The sequence below is a fragment of the Erpetoichthys calabaricus genome, chromosome 7 (assembly GCF_900747795.2).
Source record: "Erpetoichthys calabaricus chromosome 7, fErpCal1.3, whole genome shotgun sequence".
NCBI classification, from domain to species: Eukaryota; Metazoa; Chordata; class Cladistia; order Polypteriformes; family Polypteridae; genus Erpetoichthys; species Erpetoichthys calabaricus.
Window position 1 is genome coordinate 54,487,045 of NC_041400.2, and position 12,437 is coordinate 54,499,481.

The window sequence follows — 12,437 nt, forward strand, 5'->3', positions numbered from 1 at the left end:
ATTTAATAGTTTTCAGTACTTGGTAAGACAGAGTAAAGTCAGGAGTCAACTGAAAAGAAAACTGTTAAGTCAAATATGAGAAGTGAAGTCCTGCAGTTAACAAAAGGACTACATCTTAAAGAGCAACCTACAGTACAGTATAACAAACAACATAATGAACGGTGGGTGGATAAGGTCAGGAAAAACTGTTAGAAATCCAAATTAGAACCAAGCTTTAGAACCAAATTAGTTCAAATGTGATGTGTAAAGAATTGGGTCTTGAAAAAACAACTTAAAGATCAGTAGATACAGTACGTAATAGTTCTAACAGTAATGTAAGACTTATAACCTAACATTTGACAACATTTGAGAAGTAATAATACTTGTTAGTGTGTTGACAAAAGAAGCAAACTGGAAGTTTCGTGGAAGAACATACAGAAAGAAAGAGAATGACAAAGACAGAGAAAAGAACTAGGACAGAAATAAGATTAGCAATGCAAGAGGCTGTAGGGAAGGACAAGAGTTTTAACTGGAATATAACAATAATGGGAAGTTAGTGGAGAAAATGAAAGAGAGCAAAAGAGTGGTGTATAGATGGAGAGAGTATATTAGGCAGACAGTATTCTGGGTGACATAAAGAGGCAAAATAGTTGTTGCAGATGACCCAATATGTCAGAGACTGCAGTAGATCATGCCAGGAAGAATAATAAACTGAACAAATAGTTGAGGTGTGAGGAGAGGATGCCTCTTGTAGATGATGTGGAGAAATTCATGATATGACTGACACTGTGAAAAATTATGTTGAGTATGGAAAAGAAAGCTGTGTGGGTTTACAGTTCTCCTGAGAGAACTAATTAAGAAGAAAGGGTCACTTTGTGTGAAAGTATACTAAAAGGAAGGACTAAGGAAAGAAGCAGAAGATCATCACAAGAAATCAAACTTAGAGAGGTTTTATTAAGACAATGGTTGTTCATTCTTAAGAAATCAATGTAGTAGTAGGAGATTTTAGTCAAAACTCAGCCTTGAAATGAGAAAGGAAATGAAGACATAGTGATAATTTCTCACAAAAGAACTCATAATAAAATATATGAGAAGGGGTTCCAGCAACAATCTTTAAACAAATATTCATCAATTTGCAGAAACGTCTTGCTTCATTTCAGTTGCAAATAAAGAACCCAATATGACACACAGTCTACACATCATGACATCCAATTGCAAAATTGGAATAAAAACCTTCAGCCAGGATTGAGCTTGAAAACTACTGGTCTAAACACCAAATAAACAAGAAGGTAAGGGCTCCATTTATTAAGTGTGTTCAAGAACAAAGATCAAAGCACATTTAAAAAATAAATCTCTCTCTGTCTTCTTACCAGTCGTTGCTCCTCCAATGTTTCTAGGAATTCTTGAGAGAATGAAAAACGTCCATATGGTACATCATTAGCCACCATTGTGATATTGGAGGACCGGGAAGACTCATTAATCTCGGCTCCTTCACTGACCCTTGTCAGAGTTAGCTGATAGTATCGTTTCTCTTCGGGAATATCATCATCTATGGTCTGTAACAAAGCAAAGGACTGCACACTTAATGATTACATCTTTTGAATGTAACTATCAGAGCCCTGTTATAAACTGTTGTATGATAGATAGATAGATAGATAGATAGATAGATAGATAGATAGATAGATAGATAGATAGATAGATAGATAGACAGACAGACAGACAGACAGACAGACAGACAGACAGACAGACAGATAGATAGATAGATAGATAGATAGATAGATAGATAGATAGATAGATAGATAGATAGATAGATAGATAGATAGATAGATAGATAGATAGATAGATAGATACTTTATTAATCCCAGGGGGAAATTCACATATTCCAGAAGCAAAAATATTAAATTAAAGAGTAATAAAAAATGCAGGTAAAAAAACAGACAATAACTTGAATAATGTTCAACGTTTACCCCCTCTGGTGGAATTGAAGAGTCGCATAGTTTGGGGGAGGAATGATCTTCTCAGTCTGTCAGTGGAGCAGGACAGTGACAGCAGTCTGTCACTGAAACTGCTCCTCTGTCTGGAGATGACACTGTTTAATGGATGTAGTGGATTCTCCATAATTGATAGGAGCCTGCTGAGTGCCCGTTGCTCTGCTACAGATGTCAAACCGTCCAGCTCTATGCCAACAATAGAGCCTGCCTTCCTCACCAGTTTGTCCAGGCGTGAGGCATCCTTCTTCTTAATGCCGCCTCCCCAGCACACCACTGCGTAGAAGAGGGCACTCGCCACAACCATCTGATAGAACATCTGCAGCATCTTACTGCAGATGTTGAAGGATGCCAGTCTTCTAAGGAAGTACAGGCGGCTCTGTCCTTTCTTGCACAGAGAATCAGTATTGGCAGTCCAGTCTAATTTATCGTCCAGCTGCACTCCTAGGTATTTCACCCTCTGCACACAGTCACCTCTGATGATCACGGGGTCCATGAGGGGCCTGGGTCTCCTAAAATCCACCACCAGTTCCTTGGTTTTGCTGGTGTTCAGTTGTAGGTGGTTTAAGTCGCACCATTTAACAAAGTCCTTGATGAGGTTTCTATACTCCTCCTCCTGCCCACTCCTGATGCAGCCCACGATAGCAGTGTCGTCAGCAAACTTTTGCATGTGGCAGGACTCCGAGTTATATTGGAAGTCTAATGTATATAGGCTGAAAAGGACCGGAGAAAGTACAGTCCCCTGCGGCGCTCCTGTGTTGCTGACCACAATGTCAGATCTGCAATTCCCGAGACGCACATACTGAGGTCTGTTTGTAAGATAGTCCACGATCCATGCCACCAGGTATGAATCTACTCCCATCTCTGTCAGCTTGTCCCTAAGGAGCAGAGGTTGGATGGTGTTGAAGGCGCTAGAGAAGTCTAGAAACATAATTCTTACAGCGCCACTGCCTCTGTCCAAGTGGGAGAGGGATCGATGTAGCATATAGATGATGGCATCTTCCGCTTCCACCTTCTCCTGGTATGCAAACTGCAGAGGGTCGAGGGCGTGTTGGACCTGTGGCCTCAGGTGGTGAAGCAGCAGCCGCTCCATGGTCTTCATCACATGTGATGTTAGAGCGACAAGCCAGAAGTCATTCAGCTCACCAGGACGTGATACCTTTGGGACTGGGGTGATGCAAGATGTTTTCCAAAGCCTCGGGACTTTCCCCTGTTCCAGGCTCAGGTTGAAGATGCGCTGTAGAGGACCCCCCAGCTCTGATGCACAGACCTTCAGCAGTCGTGGCGATACTCCATCTGGACCTGCTGCTTTGCTGGCACGAAGTTTCCTCAGCTCTCTGCTCACTTGCGCTGCTGTAATTGTGGGTGGGGATGTCTCTCCTATGTTGGTATCAGCAGAAGGATGTGTAGAGAGTGCAGTACTCCGAGGTGAGAGTGGGTTAGGGTGGTCAAACCTGTTAAAGAAGATGTTCATTTGGTTTGCTCTCTTCACGTCTCTCTCGATGGTGGCACCCCGCTTCGAGCTGCAGCCAGTGATGATCTTCATCCCATCCCACACTTCCTTCATGCTGTTGTTCTGCAACTTCTGCTCCAGCTTTCTCCTGTACTGCTCCTTCGCCGCACCTGAGCTGGACTCGGAGTTCCTTCTGCACGCGCTTGAGCTCATGCTGATCACCGTCTTTAAAGGCCCTTTTCTTCTGGTTCAAAAGGCCCTTTGATGTCACTTGTAATCCATGGCTTGTTGTTAGCATAGCAGCGTACAGTTCTTACTGGAACTAAAGTGTCCATACAGAAGCTGATGTAGTCAGTAGTGCAGTCAACAACCTCCTCAATGTTCTCACTATGTGATCCCTGCAGGATATCCCAGTCTGTAGTTCCAAAACATTGTCTCAGAGCATTCTCAGCCTCCGGGGTCCACTTCCTGAATGATCGTGTGGTTACAGGTAGGACTCTCACTTTTGGTTTGTAGTGAGGCTGAAGCAGAACCAGGTTATGATCTCCTTTCCCAAGCGCAGGCAGCGGGGTGGCGCTGTATGCGTCTTTAATGTTTGCATACAGTAAATCAATAGTCTTGTTTCCCCGGGTGTTGCAGTCCACATACTGGGAGAATGCAGGTAATGTTTTGTCCAGCGTCACATGGTTAAAGTCTCCAGCGATTAGCACAAGTGCCTCGGGGTGCTGCGTTTGTAACTTAGCAACAGCAGAATGGATGATGTCACTCGCTATCTCCACGTCCGCCCGAGGAGGGATATACACGATGACAACAATGACGTGTCCAAACTCTCTGGGCAAGTAATAGGGACGCAGACTTACGGCCAACAGTTCGATGTCCCTGCAGCAAGTGGAGATTTTGACTTTAACATGTCCAGAGTTACACCACCGTGTATTAACATAGAGAGCGAGTCCTCCTCCTTTGTGCTTCCCACAGGTACTTGCGTCTCTGTCCGCTCTAACTGTGCTAAACCCGGGTAGCTCCACATTAGCATCTGTGCAGTACAACAACATAGTAACCTTGTATCACTCCATCTTTTGTATCTTAATTCTTCCCAAAATATTTTTTACTGTCTTCTAACATCATATTCACAAGATTTTTTTTTTGGTTTTTAGAACTGATTGTATATATTCTTTTTTTAGCATACACCCTCCAGCTTTGATCTTGTAATGGAAAAAGTATACTCAGAAAATAGACTATTGAGATTTAACCATAATCTATAAAGTGTTAATGCTGAAATGCATACATTTCACTTTGTGGTTTCCTATGGATCCCTCATAACATAAAATACTCAAAATAATAAAGCTTTCTGTGAATTTTGAGAAGAGCAGTCAGTAGATTTATATCAGTATATTTCTTTGTGATTTTTTCATCCCAATTTCTATGACCCTGTCACTCAAATTATGCCCCACGTATTATACTCCTATTTCACATGATGCATATTTATATGACATTAAGGGGTTTAGTCTAACCTTTAAAAGAATATTTATGTGCAAAAAGAGTTGTCTTCTTTATGTAACTTGAACAGGGTGCATCAAAGGTATAGAAGCCACTTTAATTACAGACAGGGTCTAGAGACAGGAGCAAAGGAGGCCCAGTAAGTTCGGAGGTAAATACTGCTATTAAATATACAGATTGCCATTACATATACTATATAATAAAACATTAAGGACTCTGTGTGTGTGTCCATTATGTCCGAGCAATCTGACTGGTCAGTTTAGCTTTGGCATGATCGGTCAGTTTAACTTTGGTGACATGATCAAATCAGGGAATGGGAGACACACGAGGAGGAGTAAAGATGTAGGAGGCACACTGAGAGTTGTCTTTGAAGACAGAGAGTATAAAAGCAGACAGAAAGTGACCAAAACACCTCAAAATGATATAGTCTGAGAAGCAGGCTTTACAGGAATGTACTCAAGAAAGCGAGTGCCATGAAAGAGAGGTTCAGACACATGAGGATACCAAGGAAAGAACCTGAATGTACAAATAGGACAAGTCATATCAAATATTTTTAAATTTATTCTATTACTTGTCTTCGAAAGGTAATGTGGCCAGTAAATGATACTATAAATTGTGAAGAGGAAATGTGGTGTAGAGGTTAAGGCTTTGGACTTCAAGCCCTCAGGTTGTGGGTTCATATCCTGACACTGTGTGACCATTAGCAAGTCACTTGACCTGCCTGTGCTCGAATTGGAGAACCAAAAGAAATGTAACCAATTGTTGTGGTATAGTGGGTCCGCAGCTACAACAAAATACGGCCAGGTTTTAAATCCATAAAGCTGTGTCAGTCTCCATGGGCACGATTGCACAGCCACAATGAGGTCGTTGGGGCGAGTCGCACCATTGTTCTCAATTGCTTCATTGGCTTCCTGCGGCATGTGATTAAGGCACTGCGCCCATGGAGACGCGTGTATGTGTGTGTATATATGGGCTGGCACAAGGGGAAAAGGGGAGATATAAATGATGTAAAAGAGAGAGAGAGGAAAGAAAAGAAAAGAATAGAAGAGAAGAGAAAAGAAGAGAAGGAGGAGGAGGTCAAAGGACGGAAAAGGCAGTCATGGAAGATGATCCAGACATAAGGAAGAAGAAGGTAGCATGAGCTGGGGCTCCAGAAGGGAGCACAGGTTGAGGTGCTCTAGGGCAGGGGTGTCAAACTCCAGGCCTGGAGGGCCGCAGTGGCTGCAGGTTTTCATTCTAACCCTTTTTGTAATACAGTGCATCCGGAAAGTATTCACAGCGCATCACTTTTTCCACATTTTGTTATGTTACAGCCTTATTCCAAAATGGATTAAATTCATTTTTTCCTCAGAATTCTACACACAACACCCCATAATGACAACATGAAAAAAGTTTACTTGAGGTTTTTGCAAATTTATTAAAAATAAAAAAATTGAGAAAGCACATGTACATAAGTTTTCACAGCCTTTGCCATGAAGCTCAAAACTGAGCTCAGGTGCATCCTGTTTCCCCTGATCATCCTTGAGATGTTTCTGCAGCTTAATTGGAGTCCACCTGTGGTAAATTAAGTTGATTGGACATGATTTGGAAAGGCACACACCTGTCTATATAAGGTCCCACAGTTGACAGTTCATGTCAGAGCACAAACCAAGCATGAAGTCAAAGGAATTGTCTGTAGACCTCCGAGACAGGATTGTCTTGAGGCACAAATCTGGAGAAGGTTACAGAAACATTTCTGCTGCTTTGAAGGTCCCAATGAGCACAGTGGCCTCCATCATCCGTAAGTGGAAGAAGTTCGAAACCACCAGGACTCTTCCTGGAGCTGGCCGGCCATCTAAACTGAAACGAGCTGACAGATGACCAATTAAACTGGGGATTCAAACTCCAACCAATTTCAGTCCAACCAGTTTCTTAATGAGAAGCTGATTCTTGCTGTTAATTAAACCCGTCATTTAATTCCATGGCTTGTTGCTGCTTTCATTCTGCCACAGCAGACATTTCCAAAACTGTTAATTTTCTGTTTTACTGAGACCTTCATCTTTCTTTATTTCCACATATTGTGCAATGGGCACAGGTTAGCTGGTCATGTGGCGGCTTGTTTTGTGTCTCATTATTGTTAGGCTGCTAATTAAGGAAAAAGGAACAACTAAAGGGGTCTGAGTCACGTCAATTAAAACAAAGGCAAAAGAAGTTAATTAGCAGCAAAAACTGATCAGTAATTGAGGAGATGGTTAGAATGAAAACCTGCATCCACTGCGGCCCTCCAGGACCGGAGTTTGATACCCCTGCTCTAGGGGCTGGTTCACCCCACTGAATAAGCGTGTAGAGGGGGGCAAGCGGGACGTAAGACCTCCCATTTGATCCGAGGTAGCGACTGCGTGAGTGCGAAGGAAGATGGGAGGTGTGCCGACCTCGGACGGTCTTGCTGCGCAGTGTGGCAGCAGCAGGGCCGGATTTATATGAAAAGAGGCCCTAGGCTATTCCACTTATGAGGCCCTTTCACCTTCCATTTTTAAGTTTGTAAATTACATGAGAGATAATAAAATTTTGCTAACAATTTGAATGTAGGCCCCTCTTGATCTTGAGGCCCTAGGCCTAGTTAGCCTATAGGAAAATCCGGCCCTGGGCGGCAGCCAAGATGGGGATCAGCAGAAAGGAGTTTGTGCTGCAGAGGCTCTGCCAGCAATGCTTGTGATGGGTGAGCTGGGAAGAGAGAAGGTGGTGGGCTGCGATCAGGTGAAGAGAGACTGCATTTTAAGCTCTATTTTAATGGATTTATTTATAATGGATTTTATCTCCACGTTTCAATGACTTTATGGATTTGTTTTTTTTGAACACTGCACAATGGACACTTTTGGTTTTACTTTTGTTTTGGATTGTTTGTTTTAAATAATAAAAGCACCAGTATTTTATACCATCCCCTGGCGTCAATGAGATTTGTCCTCATTTGTCAACTCATCTCGGTCATAACAATCGACAGTGTTGGTTCAGCAGACTTCCGTGTGGGAAAAGGGAGTCTGTAGGGGACCAGCATTGTCACAACTGTATCATAAATGTTGTAAGTCATCTTGGATAAAGGTGTCAGCCAAATAAGTAAATGTATGAAGAACATGTGAGCATGATGATTTTGCTGTGTTCCCATCTTACTCTAAGAATAGTCCTTTAAACTACCTCCCCTTGATGTAAAACAACATTCCCAAGTTTGAAAAAAATCTGAATCACAGAGTATAAAGCAGCAGTTTTGTTCTGCTAACCGGCCACCTACCTTAAGACGAATAGTAGCAGCAGACTGCTGGTTTCTCATTGTGATGGATCCCGATGTCTCCTCAAACTCAGTTGAAACTGAAGGAGTTATGTTCCAAAACACAGTAATTTCCCCATAAATCCCTGGACCACGTACTATACTGAAAAATGTTTATATTTTTAATTAATAGTGAAGGTAATGCATCAGGTAAATACAACTCTAAAATAAAGACCATTCTGGTTAAAGAAAAAATTGTAACGATATACAGTATACATTATCTCTGTTGTCATTTAAATCAGTTAAAATTTGCTGTTATGTTTTAATTGTCTCTTAATACCATGAACTTCATACAAAAATGAATACTGAACAGCTATGATGAGTAGGATCTGGATATACAGTATTCTTCATCTCCATCAATGATAGTTATTTACATCCTGATGATACCCTGAAAATCTTTCAGTGTTCTATCATTATGAACTGATAACAGGCTTATTCAATAAAAAATATTGCATAACATAAAAGAATTAGGTAACGTAAAGGGGTTATAAATTAAAAATGCTAAATGTTAAACTGGGCAGGTACTGTGGTACAGTGACTTGTTCATTTAACTGACATATGTACAGTATGTGCTGTTAAAAACAGCAATAATAAAAAAATAACAATCTTACCTACTTCTAAGAAAAAGCATATAATGTGATTAAGAAACATGTTAATTAATAAGAAAAAAATAAGTACCTTATTGAAGCAGTACCATTATAAAGTCCAAATGGTTCTCCAATGAGAACGTTTTGTGTCAAGGGAGATATACCCACTTTTCCCAGTGACCCAGGATCACCCAAAATGATTACTGTGGCTGAACCTGAAAAAAATTACCTTCCTAAAAATGTGAAACTTCCATACTAAGGTGAACAAAACATTACAGATGTATTTTAAAGATTACATATTAACCAAAAGAGCAAGTATCACTGGATGCTACAAAACCAAGGGTCAAAATAATTAATATTATTTCAATACAAGGAAAAAATTACCTAAATTGAAAGTTACTGTACACATGTGCAACAGCATACATTTTCTGACTTACAAGAGAACTCAGTATTGTAAGTGCTGCAATGTAGTGACCAATCTTGGAGGTCATTGTTCATTACCAATACATGACACATTAAATTACTTCAGTGTTCTATGCAAAATAGTAATACAGTGTATATGTTTTGAAAATTGTAAGACCTGTGTATTTAAGATGTCATAGAGGAACTGTAGAATAAGACAAATTTAAACATCCAATCAAACACACACTGTAAGAAAAAAGATAAAACTGAAGGATTCGGAGATTATTTTAGTCAGAATATTCCAGAATATTATAATTAAGTATAAAAGCTAGGACAAAAAGGGGTGTATATTGTTTTTATGGGACTGAATTTTGTAAGTAACGTTTGACTATGGTGAGATAAAGAGGCACTACAACATCCTGATGCTGATATCTGTTTCAATGATTCAAGATCTGGTAGGCATTCCTACTGAAATCATCAATTCTATCTGGCCGTTGGACAATTCCTGTAAATTGAATCACCATGATACCACTGCACACTAGATAGATAGATAGATAGATAGATAGATAGATAGATAGATAGATAGATAGATAGATAGATAGATAGATAGATAGATAGATAGATAGATAGATAGATAGATAGATAGATAGATAGATGACATTAACAACAGACAACACACTTCAAAAGACTTTGTTATCAAAAGATCTTGACTATACATTGTTCTCCTCTCTTGCTAAATGAATGTTACCCTGTAGAGGTATATTAATTTTTTACATCTAAGATGTCTCAATTAAAGGTTTTCCAAAGCTGTATCTGTCCCAGTGTCTATATAAGCACAGGGAATTCCAGTTTCTGTATTACATCTTGCCTGAAGATGGGGACAGAGTTGCCTTGAAAGCTTAATATTGTAATTGTTCTAGTTAGCCAATAAAACGTATCATTTTGCTTAACTTCTCACTACTGTCGGATGAGAAATTCTGTTTCTGATGATGATTTAGTTGTCTTGCTTCCTTTGTTTGTTACAAGAAGCTGATCCAGCATTAAAACTTAAGCTAAATGACATATTTTCAAATGTTCCTACATTTTGTTTATATTTTGAAGTGTGTGTTATTATGCAAGTGTATTATGTGTGTGCCTGAGGGTGTTAAAAAAGATTTTGGGAGTGTGTACCCCTGCAAAATGCATCATCATTAATTCATCATCAAGATTCATCATTAATTGCACTCAGTATAAAAGAAATAATAAATAAAATAAACGATTTACTGTTTAGCTAAAAAATTAAGTTTGAATACGGACCATCAACTGGATTAATTTCTGCATTGTTTGTGGCTGAAACAAGCTGAATGATGAATCGTTCCTCTCCTTCCAGGATTGAGTCTTTAACTATGTACAATGGTATTGACTTCTTTGTATCAGTCTGTGAAAAAAATAAAACATTTGGTTATCAAAATAAAAAAAAAACTCAAATATCGAAGATTAATAAAACATTAGATATTATATTACATATAAGGGACAAGAAGCAGAAAATGGTTTCAGGTAGTCACCCATATACTTGGTATAAAATATGCTAAAAATGAAGCACAAAATAATCACTAAGGACTGAGTCCAAACAGAACTGAGACTGCATTGAGAATAGGCAGGCTTTTATTGAGGGTACACAGGAAAGGGTGTGCTACTAGGGCCAGAACCGGAAGTAATGTCATGCTGGATCTTCAAAGAGAGAGTTAGTCCACATTGCCAACCCCAGCCCAGCATAAAGGTACAGTTACTTAAGCAACTTTGAGTGCCTCCCATGCACATTATCGGGTGATTGGTGTTTAAGATGGAGCCACAGTTTTACAGATGCACTAGTTTTGGGATTTTCTACCTAAAGTACACACTTCTGTACAATAATTTTGGTCAATTTGTTTATTTATTTTATTTTGGTTAGTGAATCTCTAGCTTTGTTTTTTGAGTTCAACTTTTGACACTGTTTTTATGATTCGGATACATGATGTTCTCCATCTTGCCTGGTTCTTTGGCTCTGCCTGCCTACTGACTTACGACTTTTTATCAATCGTTGTCTTCTTGGCACTTTTTTGCTTCTTACAAAACTCAGTACAAAGTCAGTTATTCTCTTTCAATCAATCACCTTTAAATTATGCCTCTGACATCACGGATCAGAACATGCATGATAAAACACATAAAATCCCCTTTTTGCTCTTAAAAGTAATCCTTTCCTTATCATTCACAAAAACTGGTGTAAAATCCATCAAGTTTGCAATTGTTTGAATTTCTAAGGTTAATGGCTTTTTAGATCAGTCAGTCAGTCATTGTCCAACCCGCTACATCCTAACACAGGGTCACGTGGGTCTGCTGGAGCCAATACCAGCCAGCACAGGGAGCAAGGCAGGAGCAAACCCTGGGCAGGGCGCCAGCCCACCGCAGGGCACACACACACACACCCAGCACACACTAGGGACAATTTAGGATCACCAATGCACCTAACCTGCATCTCTTTGGACTGTGGGAGGAAACCGGATCACCCGGAGGAACCCCACACAGACACGGGAAGAACATGCAAACTCCAAGCCAGGAGGACCCAGGAAGCGAACCCAGGTCTCCTTACTACATGGCAGCAGCGCTACCACTGTGCCACCGTGCCGCCCCTTTTTAGATCAGTTATTAAAAAAAATGTGAACTTATGTGGCTTTGAGCATAAGGTACCACCTTTATGGTGTCTGATGGTTGAAGGCAAATCACTGTCCTAGAACAGCAAAATCTTACATTGTTTCAGGAATAACAAAAAAACAACAATATCAGATTCAACTTATGACCTAGTGAGACAGGTTCCTCATGATGTAGTTCCCACTTTGGTTCTCATCCCAGAATATTGTGAGGTACATATATGTGAGTGATGTACAGTATTTACCTTTAAAGAAAGCCTTGCATAGATTGAGGAAAAATGCATGTCGGAATTAAATTCATTATCTGAAATTTTACTTGAGAGATCCTATTTGCATTGCTTTCTAAGTCAATTCAGGGGTAAATGGTTTTAAATGTTTATATAATGTCTAGAAATGCCATCTAGAAATGTCACCTGTATCTTCAACAAAACTAGCCAGTATCACTTCAGAGATAAATAATGATATCAGATAATGGAAGTTTAGGAGATTGCCTTTGATAAAGTTCCTAGCTTGTATACAGAAAGAACAGCGTGTTGCCAGAAGACTATATTTAAGACAGAGTTC

The 12,437-nt window shown here is 39.9% G+C and overlaps 1 protein-coding gene across 1 annotated transcript in view; it reads right to left on the reverse strand.

Annotated features, from left to right (window-relative positions):
• adgrv1 (adhesion G protein-coupled receptor V1) overlaps positions 1 to 12,437 on the reverse strand; it is a 697,787-nt gene that overhangs the window by 353,879 nt on the left and 331,471 nt on the right. Inside the window, exons 60-63 of the mRNA XM_051930189.1 lie at positions 10,504 to 10,624; positions 8,897 to 9,020; positions 8,183 to 8,321; positions 1,350 to 1,535 (exon numbers count right to left, since the gene is read on the reverse strand). Coding sequence (XP_051786149.1) covers positions 1,350 to 1,535; positions 8,183 to 8,321; positions 8,897 to 9,020; positions 10,504 to 10,624 — 570 coding nt within the window. The remainder of the gene's footprint in view (positions 1 to 1,349; positions 1,536 to 8,182; positions 8,322 to 8,896; positions 9,021 to 10,503; positions 10,625 to 12,437) is intronic.